The sequence below is a fragment of the Thermobia domestica genome, chromosome 5, assembly GCF_964235325.1.
Source record: "Thermobia domestica chromosome 5, izTheDome1.hap1.1, whole genome shotgun sequence".
NCBI lineage: Eukaryota > Metazoa > Arthropoda > Insecta > Zygentoma > Lepismatidae > Thermobia > Thermobia domestica.
Genome location: NC_137458.1, coordinates 140,140,292 through 140,165,563, shown reverse-complemented (window position 1 = coordinate 140,165,563; position 25,272 = coordinate 140,140,292). Strand labels below are relative to the sequence as shown.

Here is a 25,272-nt window from a genome sequence, read left to right as displayed (position 1 = left end):
CGAGCTCTTGAAAGTCCCTCAGGCTTTCGTAATAATAAATTCAGATGTCTTTTCATCAAACTTGAAAACCAATCTTCACCAGCTAGTATCTAAAAGGTATGTATAAGAATTTGATTTATTGTAACATATCGATGCACAACTTTACGAATCGTTTCATGATGCAGAACTTCCTCCTATTCTTCCGTCAGTATTGTGGAGTGTCCTACGACTTTCGGTTTTGTACATTGAATTGTTCCTTTATTATACCCAAACTAGTCTCACCCTTTCGAACTGCACTTTCCTTCGCAAAGTATCAAAAGGAAAATTACACAGCTGTGAAGCTCCACGAAAACTCAAATCACTTTTTGTTACACTTTGCATGGCCTTCTCCATATCTTCATTATTCCACTTGCTGTATTTATGTTTTGATTTGCATGTTCGTACTATTTAAAAAGAAAATGAAGTGTTACATACATGCATTACATAGGAGGTTGAACCACAAATACAAAACTAAAATTCATAAATTAAAGATATAAGTTTATACTTGACTCAAATAGCCCCCATTGGCTCAAATAGCCCCAATGTTCTAGACCCAAATAACCCCGTTTTGCACATATTTATATAGCAACGTACTATTTTCACATGAAACAGCGGAGAGAGAGAGAGAGAAATGGCGTTTATAACATGCGGACGTTCTGTTTTACGCGTACGGTAAAACTTTTACAAATATATGTATTTGCACAGAGTCAGCACCTTATATTGTACACACATTGTTTAACATCAGACCAAAATACGAAGTATTACAATCCACCTTGCTTAGAATAGTCTTATATTTACAGTAACTGATAAGAAAGCAGCAAATCAACGACAGATACAAACATTCCTTTACCAACGAACTTACAAACGAATGCAAATTCAGCGCACTGATGCGCATATTAAGTGCGCAGTGCCATTTTTTCTTAAGTTTGATCCAAATAGCCACTTGACTCAAAGAGCCTCGGTCTTCCTTATGTTATTGTTGGGGGAAAGGGACAAGAACAATACAACGATCTGATAAAGATATAAGAACAATTCTTGCCTACGATATATGAATACAAACAAATTAGAAATAAGCTAAGTAAATAAAGGCACATAAGGTTTTGGAAAAAGCATGTGAGACATTACCATCAAAATTAACTAAATACAGACAAAATACAAAATTAATAGTGGTAACAAAATTTATTTCTGAAGAAAAGTAACATATTTGTAAGAGTACCAATGTCACAGTATACACCACGCGAAGAAGTTTGGTATATCACATACACTGAACGTGAAATTGAAAATTGAAGGTTTTAACGGCTAAACAATCCCCTACTGCAGTCAACCCGTCAGTATTTCTTCCAGTCTTACATAACAAAAAAGATAAGAAAAGAAACTATGATATACAAGATGTGTTCAGATGGAAAGGTACGAAACGTCATATAAATTAAACCGGTTGAAATATAACTATGCCGCTTTTGGATAATGTAGTGCGACATCTACTGAAGAGAACGTAGTGGTTGTGAGCATGTGCGGCCGCCTCTTACATTAAGCAGGAGAGAATTAGGCAGTTGTGTTCCGTCTTATTGACACGGCAGGAATTATTATGCTCACCGTCGTTTTCAACGTCCAAGGTATGATACTTATCGAATTTCTCGAGCACAAATAAAAACATTAACAGTGACGTATACTGCGAGACACTCCGAAGCCAAGGAAAGTCCGTCAAGAGAAACTGGCCTGTACTGCTTACGGAGGGAGAGATTCTGCTTCAGATAACGCTAGTCCACACGACTTGGTGTATCGTTATGTGGCGCGATACACGAATCTCTTACTGAATTATAGGGCTTTTAGGATGTTGAAAATCTTTCCTGCAGTCTTCCCGACATTGTGTAGTGCAGTTACTGCTACCAACGTATGTCATCAACAGTCAAACACACACTTTATGCATCTTCCACTTTATACACAGATGGAAGCACTGTGCCACTCCGGTTGCCTATAGCACCACTCCAAACTTTATGATATAACTAGCTATTATCACGTATATCGAACTAGGTGTTTATCGTGTTACCTTGATTAAGAGGGCTGTCCTAAAAGGGGGTACAGGGGGTACAGGGGTATAACTACTATGCTGTGAAACCGCACAATGCAGGGGGTATGTTCAAGGGAGGTCTAATCAACATGCTCTTCTGTTTTGTATTACTCGGCAATATTATTCCACCCTCTCCTTTTTTCTGCTATTTTTGGGAAACTTGACGTGTAGTTCAAGCACACCGAACAAAAAAGAGGGAGCACCTATACCATCTATATTAAACTATTTGATATACTAAATTCACAGTAACATTGTCGTTTTACATCTTTGCGTGATACAGTATCCAAATTTTCCTCTGTTTAATGCCAATATAATTCATTCCACTGATGATGAAATTCTAAGAAGGGCACAGATATTTCACATAACTTATAGTTGTGATATGTTCCTTTGTTTCCGGTGGAAGTAATTTCCTTTGTGAAATAGCTAAGTTCTGAAATAAGTGTTCAGAATTCTGTGTTTGACCTAACAAGGATTTTAACTCTGAAATATGTCACTGGTGTCTAACTCTTCAGAACTTATTACCGCATATTTGCTGTTGTTGACGCTCCTTGCCTCTGTTAGTTTTGCGGATAGGTCGTTCTAAAAATTGAAATTAATAAACAAAACTATGGGAGAAGCACAATGGGCCGAAATAGATTAGCTAATCTAACACTGCTCTAAAAAATGCGGACGAAGCTTAAAAAATTATGTGCAGGAATTAGTAAAGATTAATAAAGGAAATCATTTAATTAATTTCTCCTACTCTTCATGAAGACTGACGTCACTGACTGAGTCTATCTTCCATTTTGAAGCTAATTGAATAAATTATATGTATAATAAAGTGGTTTCCATTTGTGAATATTTAGACCTAGTAGTTCCACGCATTTAACTCATTATTCACAGATACAGGAAAGTATAGTTATAAAAAATCTCGAGGCGGGGTCCTAGGTATTCTCTTGTGGGGGCCCATGAAAGGTAATTATGCAACTGAGGGGTTTCTGGGCTGGAAATTAGAACTTGGCACTTATTTCAGAGTTCTTAGAAATGTCTATTTTAAGGGGGCATTGAAAACGATGTTGCCTGTTGTTTGTAACCGAATCACACAGAAGCAGTTTAACAGTTTGAAATGAACTTTTGCATAAAGTTAGTACCTACGTTGAGCCAGGCTATTTTCATATTATTTTGATTGAAGGATGAAAAACTAAGCGAGATAGAGACGCTTAAAATGTACGTGAAAATGCAACATGTCACGAGTCTGTCAACTTAGGAAGATAAACCTCGGTGTATAAACTTACAATTAAATCTAAGACGACTCGTGTCCTAATGGTTTTGAACATTTCTCTTTCGTGGAGAAGAGAGTACTACCTTTAATTCATTTATTCATATTCTATTTTGGGTTTCATGACGGAGGCAAGGGGTCCAAATGCACGTCAAAAATATAATACCATATGGGATTTCAATTACACTTTCATTGATTGATGAGGGCATCATAAAGGTGAGAAGAGGCGCTAGTATTTTGTAAAAAAAAAAAAGAAAGAAAAAAACTATTCCTTCTACTAAATGAACGGGAATTGCATTTAGTTTTATTATATTTAAGACTTACTCGTATTGAAGCCTGAAATGGTTGATTTCTATCGATTCCGTACCTGGAGAATAAATTTAAGTGTGAAGCTGAAATATATTCTTTTGATTCTTAATTGATTGTGTCAGACTGTTTATTGCTATTTGTTAACGTTTTCAGTCTATAGCGATCAATGTTGAAACCAGAAGTGATTAAATAAAAAACTTATTATTTGCTGAGCAAACCGATATATTTACTTTAAAATAAAGAAACTAATTACTTGTGACAGTTTCGCCAACTAACTTTTTGACTTTATCAAACACTATGATATACAGGAATAATGTACGGCAGGAGTAAGAAGATTGTACATTATTCCTGTATATCATAGTCCCTGATGAAGCCAAAAAGTTAGTAGGTGAAACTGTCACAAGTAATTAGTTTTAAAAGTAAATATATTGTTTTGCTCAGCAAATACTAAGTTTATATTTAATTACTTACAAAGCAAAGCTTCTACTTATGGAAAATATTACAGAAGGAAAATTAGAAAAAGAAGAAATTACCTACTCCTGGAAGGCTAAGTCGATTCCAAATATCCACCTAAAGCTATGTGTTATCGTGTTTCCTCTAGGTAGACCAATATTTATATATCAAAGTATAGTTGGCGTCTATCATTCTGGTTTTGCGAGTGAGTTAAAATATCGTTGAAATATATTTTTCGGTCTCTTAATAGATAGCACAGGTCACCGCTTCTCGCAGTCTGTTGTAGAATATTGTAGAATCACTTAATTTTACAGGAAAATTGTAGAATCACTTCATTCTACAATTCTACACAAAAATAAAGTTACAATTTCATGTTTACGTTTACGAGACATGGCGTAACAATAATAACAGTTTTCGAAGACGTTTAAAAGAGCATATCAGAGACGACTGTGAAAATCAATGTCAACCAAAAGCGTGGACAGTAAGTTGTTAAAATCAACTAATACATGTATCCCATCTGGAAGGACTAGAATAAATGTTATTCCCAAACAAGGTGGAGAGTCATAGAATAGTGCATGGAAAAGAAAAAAATGTGTATATATAATAAAGACTGAAATACTAGACTATTTGTTTTTAATAAGTTTTAATGAAATAATTATATATATACATTAACAGGATTCATTAGAAGCTATTGCATTTCGTAATTGCTATTGTATTTTCAGAGAAGCTGGTAGTGCTGGCAACTTGACGAGATATTTCTCGTCTCGAGTTGTACGCACACCCAAGTTTTAGATTTCAAACAAGGTTTCAGTGTTACGTGATTCATAATATACAATTTATCAATAGATAAGTGATTTTAAGTACAATATAAGTATATTTATTGACCTTTAATTATATGCAACCCAGTACGAAATGAATATGCTCTAATCCTATAGGGTCTTATGCAGATCGTTTTGAAGTATGATTAGCACCATACTAAGGATTTGACTAATGCATTGTTATCAGAAGTTTATTCAGAATCTGATGATAGTTGACTAAGTTAATCACATGTAATTAATTTACAACAGAGAGTGCCCTGGTTTACCAACGGTTTATTCACAATAAACTTACATTGTGAGAATACATTACAATATTCTCACCTTCTATCCTTTCACCTCATAAGGTAAATTAACTATGAATCAGCTATTTAGCCGAGTCCTCTACAACAGCAGAATTGTTACTTAAAGTAAACAGTGAGAGATGAGTAGAAAAGTTCCAGTTTCTGAGGGATAGATACAATTGATCGATAAATTATCTCCCTTTACAATAACAAAATCCTTCTATTGTCTAATATTAATTAACCTCTACTTAATCCTGCCATACATACATCCTTCAGAAACAAGTTAATTAAAATCTATTATTATTTATAAGTTGTTGTGATGTCAAACCACAAGGAAAACATTTGGAATTTCGTATTTGATATATATATATATATATATATATATATATATATATATATATTAATTTTTACAGACTACGCATGCCCAGGTCTAGATTTGCCGTAGTTTCTTCATCTATTTCTCTTACCCTATATAGGGATCATACGACTTGATTATATCCAAATATATATATTAGCTGAACTCCAAGCAGAAACAGAATACCAAAAGGTACGCTTCCTGAATACCAAAAATGCAGAATTAATAAAGTATTAACTAATAGCGTGACTAACACTTGGTTAACGAATTTTCTCTGAATACTACACATATAATTTAACATAATCCAGATGCATAATCCACTCTGAGTATTTAATTACTTCCTTTATTATATTTGATAATAAAGATGGAGGTTCAGATTTAGTGCCTTGTGATAAGCCAATGTTAATAGTTTACTTTTAAATGATTTATACTAGCAGTTTAAATTTTGTTCAAAGTGTATACGTTTTTACACTATACACAATAGTTTGAAACAGTATAATGCACATTAGTTAAAAGTATTTAACATTATATCAGATTTTATCATCTCATACAAAGGTAGCATATGGGATAAGAGTTGAGGATATTTTGTTTCTAAATGGTGTCGTGAAAGTGAGTCTCATTTCGGAAAATATATATTTTTCTGTTGGAAAAGCTCTGACTTGTCATGTCTGGTGGGCAAAAAGTTCAAATGAATAATATTCTTGTAATTATTTTTTTTTTCAAATTTAATGTCTACACCATCTTTATAAAACGTCTGTACACTATTCTCCATTAACTCTTTACATATTACTCTCTAATGCAACGTGAATATTCAGTATCAAATATAATAACCGGCCAGACACTTTTTTCTTTTCTTTTTTTTCTTTTCTTTTTTTTTTACAGATAAATGGCTTCTAGTATATTTCTTAAATATGTAATATTTCGATTCTTCATCTCTCTCCAAATATAAGCCATTATGGGGCATAAGAACCAGAATGTTCTTATTAAGAACTTAAATAGTATTTCGTATCCCACTAATCTTTATAAACTCAGTATCGTCGTTCTAATTAAATGTCTCTGTTATTTGAAACTCCATCAAACACTAACATTGTTTAAGTTCCTTAATCAAGAAAATAGTTGGATTATTAAATTATTAAATGACAGGGTGATTCAAAGCAATATTTGAAACACACTCAAGTCCATAAATGAAGAGGCTACATTGGAATGTTACACATGAATAAAGACAGAACCAGTGCCAATCTGGAGACATCTACCTTCTTCAAATTATAAATTACTACAGCTAACTGGAATTATGGGGGAACTTCTCTGGCAAAGAAATTATTATGTCAGTTTTGTATTTACCAGTGTAAATTCCTTATTATTCATATGTTTGTAATATCTGGAGTTATTGGAATTACTGGAAACATATGTAAAACTATAGCGGATAGTGAATTTCTTATTTCAGATTTGAATTCACAACTGCAAATTTATTATTATTTATTCTTAAGCATCATAAATTTCTTTTTTTTTTAAAGAAATACAATTTTTTTTGTAACAGAGTTAAATTAGAAAGGATTTACGGTTTTAACAATATAATAAATACTCAAGTTTTATTTAGTTAGGAGAACTATTATTACACACTTTATTCTGATTCTAGCTCGAATTCCGAGGAGTTGAAGTTGTATCTGTGGAAGTGCAAACCAATAATGAGAGCAGAAATAATGTGTTCGTCACTCATTGGCAAAGGGTGGAAAAGTATCTCTCGAATGGTCTGGACTTTAGTGGAGCAAATCCAGTCTTAGTGCGTATAGTGCAAATACAGCATGATCCTTTCTACTACAAAATACAAGTAAGAATTTGATTCAATCATCACTTACATTAGAAACAAAAGCATTAGACGTAATAAGAAAACCTTTTCAGTAATATCTTATATGAACAAAAACACCAGAGGTGCAAAAAAGTGCAGCCAAGTTCGTCAGCCTCAAAAAGTGTTAAGATGAGGATGGACGAGCCAAGTTCCTTGGCCACTGCATCTGAAAGGAACACTGGAACTTGGCGCCAGGTGTCTAACATATTCGAATACATTAAGATGTCTGTTCCTAGTTTCATGGCCGGGCCATTTCAGCCCTAAGACTAATGGTGACCCCCAAATCCACCACGCTCACAAACACCACCCCTAAGGCTCGTTAACATCATTTACTTTGACACTTCGTGGAGGAATATAAGTTTTCCTTGTCTGGGTTTCGAACCACCAATCTTACTGCAGTATTCTGTATATGTGCCTTAGCTCATTAGCAAAGTTGATATTCCTAAGGTTGATGGTGGTCCCAAACCCACCACGCCCACCACTACTATCCCTAAGGTTCCTTAACATCATTTTCCTTGACACCTCGCGCCAAGTTCCAGTCCTTTCAGATGCAGTGGCCAAAGAACTTGGCTCATCCATCCTCATCTTAACACTTTTTGAGGCTAATGAACTTGGCTGCACTTTTTTGCACCTCTGGTGTTTTTGTTCATATTTCACTTCTTTTTGTAGTTCACCATGTCAATATCGTATATTGGAATTCTCAATTGTGGCATATTGCTGGATTTATATTTAAAATTGTAAATTTTTAAACGAGTCATAATGTGTCACATACAACATTATTTCCCAAGGGCTCTCCCACCGGGAATCGAACCCAAGACCTGTAGAAGAGAGGCGCACATGTTAGCCACTAGAACAGCGGGGAGGATTTATTCTATTAAATATCTGTCACAGCGTTATGTCCAAATGAGATTCCAATTCATTTACCCGAACTACAAAATCACGATCGCTAACATCTCATTTTTCATTACCTAAATACGTAGAGTATCAACAGGGCCCAAAACCCTTGATGCTGAATCCTCGCTGCTACATCACTAGACATAGCTAGTGTTTCAATATACCTAGCTGTTCTCTACCTTTTCACATTGCGAAATTACGGAGTTCATTACATGACGCGCATGTTGCGCAGTTTCATACTTCCTCGGGTTTTCCTTCAATGATATACACCTTTTAAATAGCTTGTAAACTTAATAATATTGGCCACCAACATATCCTAACTGTATATAAAGCTACATGAACTGGCATAAATTAAAGGGGTGCTTGCGGTTGACGTGGAAAGTTGAAATGATGAAGGAGGATGAAGAATTTTCCCATGTTATTTAATTTTTTTTTTTTTGGACATATAATCTCATGTTTTAGGAGCTTGAAATTGGAATAAAAAATGAAATTCGGTATGCTTGTACGTTTTCATTAGTATTACCTAAGTAAATTAGTAAAAATAAACAATTCCAACTTTAGAATGGTTTTATGGGGAACTGAAAAATCTTTCCCATGGTACGTATTTATATGGGACACCTTTTACACCCCAAAATTATACGGCACTTCCTGTAGGGCTACAATGATTAAATTTGATGTGATTGTAATTTTTCGGAACTAACCGACAGAAAAATTGCCAAAAGTGAATATTTTTAATTTTTAGGGAGTCTAAAGGGGAAATGAAGAAATTCCCCATGATATTTAAATAGACTTTTTTTCGACTTATAATCTCATATTTTAGGTACTTGAAATTGGAATACAAACGTGAAATTCGGTATGCTTCAACATTTTCGTTAGTATTACCTAAGTAAGTCAGTAAAAATGAAACTATTCAAATTCAGAGTGGTTTTATAGGGAACAGAAAAACGTTTTCCATGTTATTTATATTGGACGTCTTCTACATCCCAAAATGTTTAGGCACTTCCGGCAGGGTTAGAATGATGAAATTTGGCACGATTGTAGCCTCCCGAGACTAACCAACAGGAAAATTGCTAACATTGAATATTTTTAATTTTTAAACAGTCTAAAGGGAGATGAAGAAATCACCATGTTATTTAAATAGGCGTTTTCCTGGAATACAAAATCTTATCTTTTAGATAGTTGAAATAGGAAAAGAAACTTGAAATTCGGGAATTGTAAGCTTAAGAGGTGTGAGGAAGTAGGCCGAGCAAAGGCGAGGGTGTGGGGGCGAACCCCCGAAGGGCAAATTCAGGAAATATAAAGAGCAAAGTTACGAAATTCACTGTTGATGAAAAGGCTGATACGTAAGAGATTCTCACACTGTTCAGAGATAGACACACGAAGTATCAAAAACATTTTTACATAACGACTGTGGTAACTATAATATAACTGGTACCAATATAATTACGAAATCGGTTACATTTTGTTGCTAGTCTCACATAAATTCGAACAATTGGATTCCTCATTTTTTCGAAAACTTCATTAATTTTAAACATTCTCACCTCTACATTATCTTACTTATCTAATTAATTTCAATATCTATTTAATACCGATGACTGCAATAAAGGAAAAATATTCACCGAAAAAGTCAAAATATTGGTTTTCCCTGTCTGGGTTTCCAACCACGAAATTTACGGCAGTATGTACGTGTCTTAGCCCACGGTTTTAAAAGTTAACTGATTCACAGAATGTGCCTCATTAACTTGCTTAAGTACTTATTACTAGCTTTCACTTATTTTACTCGCACACTGAGAAAAACTGTATGTGTCGTACGTAAAAGCGTTTGTTACATGTGTAAATCCTGTAGTTGTTGAAATTAACGTACACTACACGTATAACTGAAAACGTATATTTGAACGTACTTTCCGTATAAGTGTTCCGAATAAACGTACTTTCCACACGAGCGAAAAGACTGTATGTAGGCGGTCAGGATCTCACATTCAAATGGCTGTATGTAACTTATAGCTGACGTACGTAATGTACGGAAGACTGTTAGATGTCAGACATCCTGCAACGTCATTGTGTAACATCTAAGCGGGAAAGAGGGCAGTACGTATGTGGCATATGGATAACATATGATAAGTATTGATTTCTGAAGTAAGCATAAGGATCCCGTATATTTGTACACTATATCGCTATCCGGATAACGGATTTTTCTCAGTGACCTTAGCTCATTTTTCTATTAACCTAGAACGACAGGGACACGAACACAGAAGCATCGAGGAGAGTTAAGACTCCAAACGCTCTTCCACCGGGAATCGAACCCAGGACCCCATACACCAAAGGCGCACATGGTAGCCAATAGACCAGCGAGGGGGGCACCAACTCGACCACTCAGACGATTGACAACATTATCACTATGCACATGATGTGTTCATGGAGAGTTATGGAGAGTTTCGCATCTTTATCTCATTAGGAAGTACCTAATGGCAATGGACAGTTTTCGCCCATAAAAATTCAAATAGTACATTCCTTAAATTTGGAACCTTTACTTACACAGGTCATTACATAAGGTAGGCACCATTATGCTGAGTTTCAATTCTCTATCTCATTTGAAAGGACCTAATCATTGAAGAGTGAGTAAATGAACCGATCTCTATTTGAGTAAGGACAATTTTTTTGCCCATAGAAAATTCCATAGCACATTCCTTAAATTTCGGATATTTTTCATATTCAAGCCATTATAAGCTACCTTCGTGTAGAGATTCACATCTTCATCTCATTGGGAAGTACCTAATGGCTACGAACAATTTTTCGTCTATAAAAAATTTCCCATAGCATATTCGTCTCATTTCGGACTTTTTCCATACTCAGGTCATTATAAGATACCTTTATGCAGAGTTTCACGACTTATCTCATTGGAAATACAAAATCAATGTGATGAGCGAGTGAGTGAACCGATTTCCGCTTGACTAAGGACAGATTTTACCCATAAAATTTTTCCATAGCACTTCCTTAAATTTCGGACATTGTCTATACTCAAATCATTATAAGATACCTTTATGCAGAGATTCATCCTTCTATCTCATTGGGAAGTACCTAATCAATTTGATGATTGAGAGAATGAAACGATTTCTACTTGGTTAAGAACAGTTTTTCGCCAATAAAAAATTTCTTGTAATACATGCCACACATTTCGAAAATTTTCCATGCTCAAGTCATTATAGGGTACCTCTATGCAAAGTTTCACGTTTCTATCTCATTGGGAAGTATTTAATCAATTTGATGAGGGAGAGAATGAACCGATTTGTTTTTGACTAAGAACAGTTTTACGCCCATAAATAACTCCCATCTCACATTCCTCATATTTCGGACTTTTTCCATATTCAAGTCATTATAATATACCTTTATGCAGAGTTTCACGTCTCTATCCAATTGGGAAGTACCTAATTAACTTGGTAAGTAAGTTAGTGAAAAGATTTTTTCCTGGCTAAGGACAGTTTTTTGGCTATAAAAACTTCCCCATAAGCCATTCTTCAAATTTCCGACCTTTCTCATACTCATGTTATTGTAGGGTACCTTTATGCAAAGTTTCAAGTTTCTATCTCATTGGGAAATACCTAATCAATTTGATGAGTGAGTGAGTGAAACAATTTTTTTCCTGGCTAAGGACAGTTTTTTGTCCATAAAAAATTCCCATAGCACATTCCTCAGATTTTGGACTTTTTCCATACTCAAGTTATTGTAGGGTACCTTTATGCAAAGTTTCAGGTTTCTATCTCACTGGGAAGTACCTAATCAATTTGTTGAGTGAGTGAGTGAAACGATTTTTTTCCTGGCTAAGGACAGTTTTTTGCCCATAAAAGATTTCTCATAGCACATTCCTCAGATCTCGGACATTTTCCATACTCCAGTTATTGTAGGGTACCTTTATGCAAAGTTTCAAGTTTCTATCTCATTGGGAAGTACCTAATCAATTTGATGAGTGAGTGAGTGAAACGATTTTTTTCCTGGCTAAGGACAGTTTTTTGCCCACAAAAGATTTCCCATAGCACATTCCTCAGATTTCGGACTTTTTTGTACTCAAGTTGTTGTAGGGTACCTTTATGCAAAGTTTCTAGTTTCTATCTCATTGTGAAGTACCTAATCAATTTGATGAGTGAGTGAGTGAAACGATGTTTTCCCTGGTTAAGGACAGTTTTTTGCCCATAAAAAAATTTCCCATAGCACATTCCTCAGATTTCGGACTTTTTTCGTACTCAAGTTGTTGTAGGGTACCTTTATGCAAAGTTTCATGTTTTTATCTCATTGGGAAATATCTAATCAATTTGATGAGTGAGCGAGTGAAACGATTTTTTTTCCTGGCTAAGGACAGATTTTTGTCCATAAAAAAATCCCATAGCACATTCCTCAGATTTCGGACTTTTTCCATACTCAAGTTATTGTAGGGTACCTTTATGCAAAGTTTCTAGTTTCTATCTCATTGGGAAGTACCTAATCAATTTGATGAGTGAGTGAGTGAAACGATTTTTTTCCTGGCTAAGGACAGTTTTTTGCCCATAAAAAATTTCCAATAGCATATTTCTCAGATTTCGGACTTTTTGCACACTCAGGCCGTTATAGGGTACTTTTACGCAAAGACTCAAGTTTCTATCTCATTCGGAAGTACCTAATCAATTTGATGAGTGAGTGAGCGAAACGATTTTTTTTACTGACTAAGGACAGTTTTTTGTCCATAAAAGATTTTCCATAGCACATTCCTCAGATTTCGGACTTTTTCCTTACTCAAGTTATTGTAGGGTACCTTTATGCAAAGTTACACGTTTCTATCTCATTGGGAAGTACCTAATCAATTTGATGAGTGAGTGAGTGAAACGATTTTTTTCCTGGCTAAGGACAGTTTTTTGCCTATAAAAGATTTCCCATAGCACATTCCTCAGATTTCAGACTTTTTGCATACTCAGGTCATTATAGGGTACCTTTATGCAAAGTTTCAAGTTTCTATCTCATTGGGAAGTATTTAATCAATTTGTTGAGTGAGTGAGTGAAACGATTTTTTTCCTGGCTAAGGACAGTTTATTGCGCATAGAAAATTCCCATAGTACATTCCTCAGATTTTGGACTTTTTCCATACTCAAATTGTTATAGGGTACCTTTGTGCAAAGTTTCACGTTTCTATCTCATTGGAAAGTACCTAATCAATTTGATGAGTGAGTCAGTGAGTCAGTGAGTCAGTGAGCCTGAAAACTGCATATTTTAGGGGTCCAGTACTCGAATATGGTTTAAGGTAGAAATGTGAGACTTGGCATATGAGTACATCTTTGGGATATCTCCTTACATTCTAAATTTCATGTTTCTACTCTTAATAGAATCGTTTTTACAAAGCCTCGAAATCGGCGATTTTACCCAAAACTCTTGTTCGTGTATAATATGCTTACGACAGTGCAGACCAGTTTTCATTTTCTTCGCGGAACTTGGCTGCCATGCACTGCCGTGCATGTTGATGTCTTGAAAAATAAAAGCATAGAATTAATAACATTTTACGGTAGTTTCCATTACATGGATCCTTTCTCACCTATGGCCAATTGTAATGTTGTAGATGCACTAGTTACTGTGATTTGAAGACAAGTATACTCAATGATTTACACTTATTTATTTAATGAGTTTCTAGTTTCAGAAATTTATTCTCATGATATCTTTGAAATTTTACTTAAGCAGTTTATTCAAGATATATACTAGATTAAAATATTTTAAGATTTATAACGCATATATACTAGTTTAAAATATATTACTTACCTTAGATAATAGTAAATGCGCACAAAATATATCAATCATTAAATGTGTTTGTTTTCAGCAATGTTTCAATATCCAAATTTTTCGTTTCTAAAATTGGACAGTTCTTGATTATTGGCTCCACGAAGTGCTAATGTATCAGAATATTTATTACATAAGCACTCATTCAATATTTTGAAAATTGATTTGTTCTTTTTCGTGGAACATTTTAAACTATATTTTATATACTTACCTTCTATTGGCGCTAGAGGTCACTCATTGTTATCAAAAATAAATTTAAATCCTTCGACGGTGACTAGAACCTAATTCTGAAATATAAGGATTTCTTTCCCGTGAAGATGTATAGTTTCACAAGTTCATCCGTCAAATTTGAGAGAAATGTCAAATACAAAATGAATTGTAATTTGCGTATGAATCTCTTGAAAGGTTGGATATAAAAGTAACAGATTGCATTTTGAGCTTCACACACAAGTAAGGATGATATAGTACCGTTTCTTAAGTATTCTCAAACAATACCAGTTGAGGGTACGGACAAAAAGGTTTCAATAAGAGAAGTTATTAAAGGTAGCCCTATACTCAGTGATTTTAATGAAATGTGTAGTATTTGCTCTAATAGCTTATATTTTGAATAACATTTACGGAACATATTGTTTATATTTGCTGTAAACGAGACACTTGTAAGTCCCATTTAAGAATTAAAAGAAAAAGGACACGGGACGTCTAATAATCGCTGTAAGCTGTATGTCATCAAGATATTTTGTTTTGACAAACTAATTCATGACATACTATTTGGGTGGAGAAGCATTGTATATACTACGCGAAGCAACTCAGGTTTCTTCGTACTTCCATAATTTCGCTTTCCATAAAGACAGTGCAACGAAAACTAGTTGCGCACTAATCCTCAAGAAAAAATCTCTACAAATTTTCAATGTTTTGTTACCAACCTTTTAAGAAATACGATGTCATGAAATCCCTTAAAAAAGTCAAACGTTAGCACTCACTGATCAAAACCTATGTTGGACTTCTTCCTGTAGACCTGAGAAGTTGAAATTTAGCACAAGTGTTAGGTTTGTGATATATAGATCAAAATTTCGAGTGCTGGAAATTTCTCCTTCCAAAGGAAAATTCGGGGACATGATCAAAATTTCGTCACTTTATTCAAAGCTTATAAGGTGGTTTCTATAGGTATCAAAACTTGAAATTTGCCAGGGTAGGATTTATGATACTAATAAAGGATAAATTCGAAAACCTTAAATTTTCCCGTACAAAGAAGAAAATTAGTGGACAAGGTTATGGCACTTGATTCAAAACCTATAAGGTACTCCATGTAAACATGAAAAGTTGAAATTTTCACTAATTTTAGATTTGTGACACAAATAAAAGAGAAAAGCAGAAAACAGGAAATTTCCTGTCCAAGGAAGAAAATTAAGTAGAAAGGGGATAAATTTCACATTGTCATGTTACTTAGGACAATGATTCAAAACTTAGAAAATATTTCCTATGGACATGGAAATTTGAAATTTTGCACAAATGTAGGTTTCGTAGTAGAAATATAAGAGAAAAGCTTGAAATATACGCCTCCAGGATGGAAACTTAGGGAGGAAAGCAAAACTTACAATTGAGACAACGGTAAAAGTTTGAATATGTCCCCATACAGAATCGTTTTCAGCGTCATAATAATAATTTGAATAAAATAAAATGGAATTTTTAAGTTTTACGACTCATATTTCTGCTGGCTAGGCTAAAGGGAAAGGCAACGATGAGCAATGAATAAATAGTACACAGCAAAAAATGAGGTGTTGAACTAACAGAAAATGACTACCACTTTAGCGTGTTACTTGTGTGTAAATTCAACACCAGCCGCATCGCCTTCAGATCATATCAGAAATACCTCGTTACTGGCTGTAAGTATTTACATTGTTTTTTTATTGTTTGGTATGAGCAAAGCTTTGCGAAACATATTTCGCATTTATGCTAAGTAACTAATAATATTCTATGTTTTCTGTAATCGGTCACTATTGACGACACCAGCTTTACCTTCTTAGGGGGGCAAAGGAGGGGCAGATACATTTTCGGGGGGCGGCTATTTGCCATACCAAAAATGACATATTTATTACGTTTGACTTATTTTACATTACATTGTGTAATTTCGTTGCTGTTTTCATATTAGACCTATATGATTATAAATTAAACTTATTTCAAGTAAAATTTGTAACTAACAAATAAGTAACGTCTGCACATGAAATATTTTTCAATGAAACCTTTGAAGCCTAAACATAAATTGAATTACTTTCGCGTATGCTACAAGCAACACATTCGTCTAGTACTATATGCTACGTCTTTCTCTCTCTCTCTCTCTCTCTCTCTCTCTTTATATATATATATATATATATATATATATATATATATATATATATATATATATATGTAGACAGAGAGAGAGCCAGAGAGAGAATTTACGAGGAGCTGCTGAAAATGTCGTAGTCCAATCCAGAAGGAGTGTAGGTATTAGATAGAAAAATGAAACCGTAGTTGAGAAAAACATTTCTCTGTATGTACAAATACAAATTTTCATAATAAGGAAATTCTTATTGTTTCTCAGGCCTCTGAAGTGATTATGTGTGCCCAAACAGATAATTTTACGAACATCCAAATCCTAACTGTTATAACTTTTTTGTTCCACCAAGGAAAGTCACCGAAGTAAATTAATTAGGAAATCAGTGAAACACCACGGGTCTCTCCTCCGTTATATACAGTGGTGAAGAAGTGAGTGGCTTAGTATAAACGTGGCGATTTCTCAACAAATTATTCTTTACATCCAGGATCATTAAAAGCAATGACTCTTCCCGAAATCATGGATGCAATTTGTGACATTATTCTTGAAAATTGCAGCATTTCAGCCAGTGGTGGATACAGCCCGGGGCCGGTGGGCCTAGGCCACCCCAGTTTTTGAGTGACAAAAATAATTTAAGCTATTATTTATATAGTTTTTTGAAGTGTATAGTAAACTCACGATATACTTTTTATAGTCTGAGGTCTGGCTGCACCCCGCTTTCTCAGTTTTTACCTTCTCAGCAAAACTTGTGTCAGAGATTCTGGGCATTTCTTTGGAACTCGTCGGTAGCATAATTCAGAATGGCTTGGGTATGCTCAAGTTCTCGACATAATGGGTTCCCAAAATATCTGTCAGGAGAATAAAAGAGTGACGGCATTAAGAGAAGTATTCTTCCAATTTGATTGTAATGCTGATTAATGTTGGTGACGAATAGTAACCATAGATGAAATATGGTTGTACCACTATGATCCTGAATCGAAACAACAGTCAATGGAGTAGTAGCACTCATTTCTCCATCGCCCCAAGAAGTTCAAGACACAGAAGTAGGTTGAGAAACTGTTTGCAACATTCTTCTGGGATAAGTATGGTGTCGTACTCATAGACTATCTCCGCAACGGTCAGATATTTAATCCAGAATCTCTACATTACTTACAAAACTGAAAGAAAACTTCAAAGTCCAACGCCGCAGAAAATGAAAAGAAAGGAATTCTGTTCCTTCATGAGAATACACCTGTCTATCAAGCCCCTGCAAAAACAACTGACATTGCATAATCTAGGATTTAAATGTCTAGATCATCATTCTTATTCCGCAGATTTATGTGTACTTATTTCCCAAACTTAAATAACACTTGAAAGGATGCCATTTCATGTCTGATAGGGGTAGTGCTACAAACAGTGGTGCGAGGAAATCTTCAGATTTTTTAACTTCCCTGCAAAAACTGGAGCACTGTACAAGGTAGTATACTGACTCTCGGGGAAAGTGTAGAATAAGTAAAACTTCACCATTTCACGTACACTCCTGGATTGGGCTGCGAATTTTTCTGAAGTTTCTAGTCAATATGGTAGACTTCATGTCAGTACTTTGAAACAAAATAAGTAAGGGAGCACTAGTATAAACCAATTACTAACTAAAGAACAGCACTCTGATAATATGTGTCATTGGGAATCAATTTAATTCCATAAATTGATTATTATCATTTGCAGGAAGGGAAAACACAACTCTTTATCCCCTTCATAAACTTAAGCCCTGGTAGTTGCAAACTAAGCTGTTATAGACACATATTCTGAATATTGAAAGCCGAGAATAATGTTTCAGAAAAAAAGAAGTATAGAACCTTTAAATAAAACAAAGTATGAAAAAGAAAACTTCAAACCTGGATAAATACAAACAAGTTACGTAACTGTTTTTACCTTTCTTTTGTTCCCTTCGAGGTTGATCCAATGAGAAGAAAACAAATCGACCAAATCTAGTATTGTTCGTTAGGCACAATAATTAAAAATCATAAGAAAGAAGTATAACCAAATTTACCTCAAAAGGCGCTAAATTAGAAAACAGAAATATGCTTGGATACCCAGACGCTCAAAGAAGAAAGCTTGAGGACTAATCTGCCAGATATTAAATGCATGGAAAGTAGACTACAATTTGACAATGAGATTGGTTATGATACTGATTTAAAATACTACATATAGAATGTTTAAAGATTGTAGGAGTCTGGGGGCAGTCTAGGTGGCAGTCAGAGGGGCAGAAGTAGCTACTAGGGAGGCGCTCGCCCCCTTGCCACCCTCTGGCGTCGTCACTGTCGGTCACAATAATATTGTTGTAAACCTTTTAATCATCTGACAACTCTCACACAAATAGCTGTGCTTCTATCTGTTTTCTTTATCTGTTATTCTTGTGTCTTAGCATATATGAACATAAGATGGCAGAACTGTTGCCTGTGTAACTATTGTTAGACGATTCACACGCTTATAACAATATTATTGTGACCGATTACAGAAAACATAGAACATTATTAGTTACTTGGCATAAGTACCAAAATATTTCGCAAAGCTTTGCTCAAATTAAACGATAAATACGATTGCAAATTCTATCAGGTAGTAATGAGTTATTTCTGATACACTCGGAAGCAGTGTTCAATTCAGACATTTTCACCCGGGGGGAATGTCAACTCCTCGGGGGAGAAGGGTTGTTTTTCTGTATTTTTGCAAGAAAGCAGCATATTTAACAATTCCATTCATATCCACATCTTACCTAATATTGAGATTAATACTAATTGCTGCTAAATATTCAATGAGAGATTATAATTAAAAAAAACAATCGTTTAATTTTATCTAAAACATTAAATAAAGACTGGCAAAAATATTTTACACTAAACTTTAACTGCCATTTACAGTAACTATTTTTACTATTATTTCCTATATTCAGTAGTTACTGTTTGTTACCAATATAGAAGTTTTTAAAAAAATTTAAATTAATTGAAATATTTTTTGTCCTAAAACAAACATACATAGGAATATCTTAACAAAAAGTTATCATCCTTTCTCATACTTCTGATTCTAAATCAAGCATATTAGCCTTGGTTTCTTCACTGCATCAATAGTTTAGTTTACGAAATCTTCAGTAGGATTAGTGCCGTGTCGTGGAAAATCAGCGCTTGGCGCGAGAGTATACGATGACACCCGTATATATGAGTGAGGTCTACAGACCAGCCGTGAAACATGAGAAAATTTTAAAAAGTAAACCCTGCTTTTCCTTGATTTGGAGCACTTTTCATTACCTTTTTCCTTTCATTTTATATATGTGCACGCGTTTCATTCCTGTTTTTCTTTTCTCCTTTTCTTTTCTGTTTCCCTCCCGAATTTTACAGACCCATTACTTCATTACTTCGGCACCCGGTGCCGTCGCCCCACTTGCCCCTCCCCCATGGCACGGCACTGAGCAGGATCTTCATCACCTTCAATAGCAATCTTTTACTCATATACTGTATCATATTGATAAATTCTCTATAAATCTCTAACCAAGGAGGGATAACTGTTCCTTCCTGATCCCTCTAAATGACACACTCTGAATCTCACCCTTTAACTGAATTATTTCTAATTAAAGAAAAGTGTGTTTACTTTAACAATCGTAAAAACATTTACGTCTGTTACTTCCGATGGGAGAAATGGGATTTAGGCGCTCTATTTCAAATAATGCAAGAACTGTACATTTTCAAGAACTGAAATCTGCTGACATCACAGATCATATGGAATGATCGAAAGATCTTCCCTATCTTTCCTTTCCTATCTCAATCTGTGCTAGTGCTACCTACTAATATATAATATAGGGCGAGAGTATAGTACCTACTAAAATACAAACCTTTCTTCAACAGTTAACAATTTCATGTTCTGCCAAACTCGGTTATAGAGTTAAGAAATACAAGTTTTACTGACTATTTGGTGTTCTATCTTAGATGTTACATGTTTAATATTTATATAGAATGGTTCTGCGTCATTTATATGTATATTGAGAGATCGGATTTCGTCTGCACGTACACGGAAAGAAAGCAAATAATTGGGTGAAGTAATTTCTACATTTTGTGACCGAAATTTTTTTAGTTTCTCCGGGGAGAAATGAATTTTCTTCGGGGGGGATATTCCCCCCGGGCTACCCCCTGAATTCAACCCTGCTCGGAAGGCGATGTCTTGGTGGTGAATTAACACACAAGTAACACGGTAAAGTGGTAGTCACTTTGTGCTGTTTCAACACCTCATTTTTTACAGTGTAGTCACTGCAGAGTAGTCATAAGTATACTGAAATGTTGCCTATGAGCGTTACAATAAGTCAAGATAAAATAAAATTACTCATTTTTACCTCGACTTCTCTCAATATTTTCGTAAAATCCTCCGAAATAAAATGTCGGTTGGTATTTTTCGATATAAAGGTAACCTCACAAACATTTTGCTAACGACCGAAGTTATTATCATATTTTTGTTAAATCTTTATTATGTCGCTAAGGCGACTCTGAATATAGCACGTAAATTTTAAATTTCTCACAAGTGTAGGTTTTGTGCGTCAGTCTGTGGGGAATGAGTCAGTCTGGAAACTCAAAATTTCCTACTTGATGGAGGAAATTTAAGGGCATAAGTGAAAAATTACATAGTTTTACGTCATTTCTTGAAAGGACTTAGAACCCATAGGGTACTTCTTGCAGATATTCGAACTTGAAATTTAGCACAAATGAAAGACATAAGGTGAGAAATTTATTTTCTTTCTTACACCTGCGACCAATACATAATTATGAAGTTGATTTTTCTTATACTGATAGTGAAAACATTCTCTTGATGCGATTTATATGAGGTGTTGTAGTTCAAAGCTCCCGTCTGGAAAATTTCAATTTTGGAGTAGTTACACCACTTGGAATCCAAGCTGCTCATATGCAAATATTAAATTGCTGAAAATTGTAACTAATTTTTTTTAAATTCGTCATTTTAAAAGTAATCAAATACGAAAGTTTAAAACTGATAAAAAGAATGCTTTAGAAAAATAATACAATAAGATACTTACTATATCAATTGAAGCATTCTTGCGAGTAACGCTGAATGATACAATTTCAAATTTACTCAGTTCCAAATGGAATTATTCTCTGCACAACATGATTGATATACAATGAAAAGATCGTTTCTCTTTTATGCAAGATATGACACTTGGCAAATTCTGCACTCAACATTCTGTATATAACAAGCATACTATAGTTTTCTTCACTTTTCTCAGTTTCACTTAATTGTACTGTCAGCGTCATTCGTGGAAATGCTTCAATTTTGACTTATTTTTGCACTCTGAGATTAATTGGGAGGAAGACAAGGGTATGGTAATAATTTATATGATGTAATTTTCATATTATTTATACCTCACAATGTTATGCAGTAACTGTAATTAAAATCTACAAGGCCTCTTCATTAAGTCTTCAGCGTAGTGTTTTTAAGTTCAAAAGTCATAACTTCTCACTTCGATTAAGAAGCTCATATTCTGACCTTACATAGAAAATTCTAAGACGTCGACTACAAATAATGCTCTAAATTGGCTTAAGAAAATGAGATTTGCTTGATAAAATTACAATTGTGAATAAGAGTGTAGGTCGTTTCAAATAAAGGTTGATGTTCATCTTTTGTAGAAAATTGTACATATATTTATTCAGTAAGAGACCGCGGTGGCTCACTGGTAGAGCGTTCACCTCTGGTGCATGGGTTCCCGAATTCAAACCCTGCTTCCGCCAAGTGAACTTTGTGGCAGACAAACACCGTGTGCTTGGGTTTCTTCGGCATTATTTGGTTTCCTTTCACTTTCTTTATTCCACCATTTCATTCATTTCTTATTATCACCGTCTCTTTTAGTCTAGCCTGCATAACCGTGGGACGAAAACTCAAAGATCTCATTTCATTTCATTTTACCTTTATTCAATAGCATTACTTCGAAATATCTCTCTACTGTTACAGTTCACAGACTTACTTTGCTACGTTTGGCTGAAGAAGGATGGTTCTCTACGATTTTCAACTCTTTGGGTCGTTCTATTTTTATTATATTCTGATGCAACATGAAAGAAAAAAATTGAAATGACATGAAATCTTTAAGTTTTACGTCCCACGGTCACGCCGGTTAGGTTAAAGGAGACGGTGATGATGAGAGATGAGTGAAATGGTGGAACGAAGAAAGTGGGAGGAAACGGGAGAACCTCGAGAAAACCCACGAGCAAGGTGTTTGTCCACCACAAAGTCAACACGGCGCGAGCTGGGATCGAACCAGGGACCCAAAGCACCGGAGGTGAACGCTCTACTGCTGAGGCACCGCGCCCCCTAACATGAAAGAAATTGCAATACGCAAAGTGATATGAGAAGAGACGGAAATCCTAAAAGTATTAGTCTTTTTCAGTTAGTCAGTGACCAGTCTTGGCTTGCCGTGAAACGCTTATATATATATATATTAGAAGTATGTGGCGATATGTTAATTTTCATGTATAATTCTGAGACTTGTATTCTTAATAGCAGCTTGAAAGTGTACTCGGACACTTCTTGCATTGCCTCTCACAGGTTGTATCAGGTGGAAAATAAACTAAGATCATCACTTTGAACAAAAAAGATTAACATGACTGAATGTGCCATATATTCTATGGTCAATTAGTTAATTTTTCAATTAACATTACGTCAATTCATATTGCCGACGATGCTTAGGCGTGCTTTCTTGAACATCGGAATGAGTCTCAATACTAATATCCAGTTATATTCTCAGATCATATCATTGCTACTTTTGTTTACAATAGCGACTATTGACTGTGATAACTTATACAAGACATATTAATGAAATAAGTTTATTTTTTTAAATTTCTATATTGGTTTATTACATTGTTGCCTAACAACTAACACATAATTTCTTTACATGGTAATACTTACTTTAGAACAAAGGAAATTTAATAGACAAGAAACAAGAAGATGCTTCTAAGATACTAGAGAATTCGTCACGAGATATGTGCAGTGTTGAAAACATTAAACCAGTATTGTGTGGATTTCTTTAAGTACAACAATATCCAATTTTATATTATATTAATGCCAAAAATATATTAGCGCCGTTGGTTCTCGTAAACCAAGTACGTTCAAATTCGACTATCCTGTTAAGAACTTCATCTCGTTGACTACAAGAGAAAATTCTTCTGAATACATTTAATTATCTTCTGATCTTTTCTGGATTCTGACTATTTCAATTGTTATCCATTAATGTGTTGATGCTCCAGTGCATATGAATTAGACGCAGAGAATGGTCTGTGAACTTGATTGTATTCTTCATGTAATGATATAATCAATGTATGGGTAAACAGCAATCTGAATGGGACGTTATTCATATAATGTGCGACCACCGAGAGTAATAGTAAGTTAACATATTTATCGATATTGTGTGTCATGATTTGTAATGTAGCTATTGTTTTCAGGCTAGAAATAAAAATAACGAAGACTTAGTTGGAACTGTTCGTATCTTTATGGCACCAAAATACGATGGAAATGGACGTCGCTTACGGTTTGAAGATCAGAAAGACTTAATGATTGAACTTGATAAATTCACTTATACGTGTAAGTAAAATGAACTTGAAGAAATATGTTATTCTAATATACAGGGTGTTAATGAACTGTACGGACAAACTTTAAGAGATGATTCCTCACATCAAAATAAGAGAAAAAGTTCAAATGGATCTATGGCGAAAAGTGCATAGTTTCAGAGCTAGGGCCGTCCAAAATCGCGAAAAAGCCAAATTTCAAGAGGCTGTGGATGGTGGCCCTTATCTGTGTAAAGGAAGCCAGGCATACACACAAAACAGACAAAACTGAAATGATGTGGGTACAATGTTTGCTTACTATACAGTTGTGTAAATGTCATTTTGATTACTTTAATCATTTTGAAGTTCTTTCTGTGTCAGTGTATCTTTAGCATTGCTATCTTCACATGATTCTAGATTCGTATTTCCTGTGTATTTGGGTGTCGGCCCGTAAAACTTTGGATTTCTCACCTTTCTTCACTCCTCTATCGATTGCACATTGTTTGATTGGGCAATTCTACTCTCAATATAAGATGTAACCTTGTTAGTGATGAAATGTTCAAATCGTACAAAACACGTATGGAGGATGAGACCCAGTGTACTGTAAAAACAAGAGGTATTCTACTTACTGTGGTCAAGATTATTCTGTCCTACAGAAGGTGTTCAATATGTCTTCTTTGTTCTTCGAGACAAGCAGTTACACGATGACGTAAGAATTCTCTGACTTTTGTCAATAACGCTGGCGTTTGCCGTAGTGTGGCAAATGCAGCTCACACACGCTAGCGAAGATCTTCAATGCCATGCGCGGGCCATGTATAAACGAGACCATTCACGTAATCCCACAGGAAAAAATCTAGGGTAATCAGATCGGGTGAGCGTGGGAGTCATGTCCGTCTGCTACCAGGATCTATCTACCTGCGTGGAAATGTTTCGTTCAGATATGAACGAAGAATGTGACATGAATGGGCAGGAATGGCATCATACATAAACAACATACACTGTCGTGTCTTGGCACGACTTCAAGCAGAATAAATAGGCCCTAGGTCAGAAACTGGAGCTTGCGTTCAATCGCTGTGTTAAGAAGTGGTGTCTCAATGTTGTCATCAATAATACCAGCCCACACATGTAATTGCAAAACTGATGATGCTTCGCCTCTACAATTCTCAGCAGGTTGTTAGGTGCCCATCGATGGCCATTATGGGCATTTATGATGCCATCTCGTGTGAATGCCTCATCCGGAACAACATCTGTGCTAGAACTTTTTTCCGCGTTTCATTCACTTTCTTTGTGTCCCTTGCACCGC

General features: G+C 35.0%; 1 protein-coding gene across 1 annotated transcript in view; it reads left to right on the top strand.

Annotated features, from left to right (window-relative positions):
* Positions 1 to 25,272, top strand: part of LOC145685258 (phenoloxidase 3-like) — a 116,382-nt gene that overhangs the window by 84,254 nt on the left and 6,856 nt on the right. Inside the window, exons 10-11 of the mRNA XM_081757624.1 lie at positions 7,197 to 7,388; positions 23,868 to 24,006. Coding sequence (XP_081613750.1) covers positions 7,197 to 7,388; positions 23,868 to 24,006 — 331 coding nt within the window. The remainder of the gene's footprint in view (positions 1 to 7,196; positions 7,389 to 23,867; positions 24,007 to 25,272) is intronic.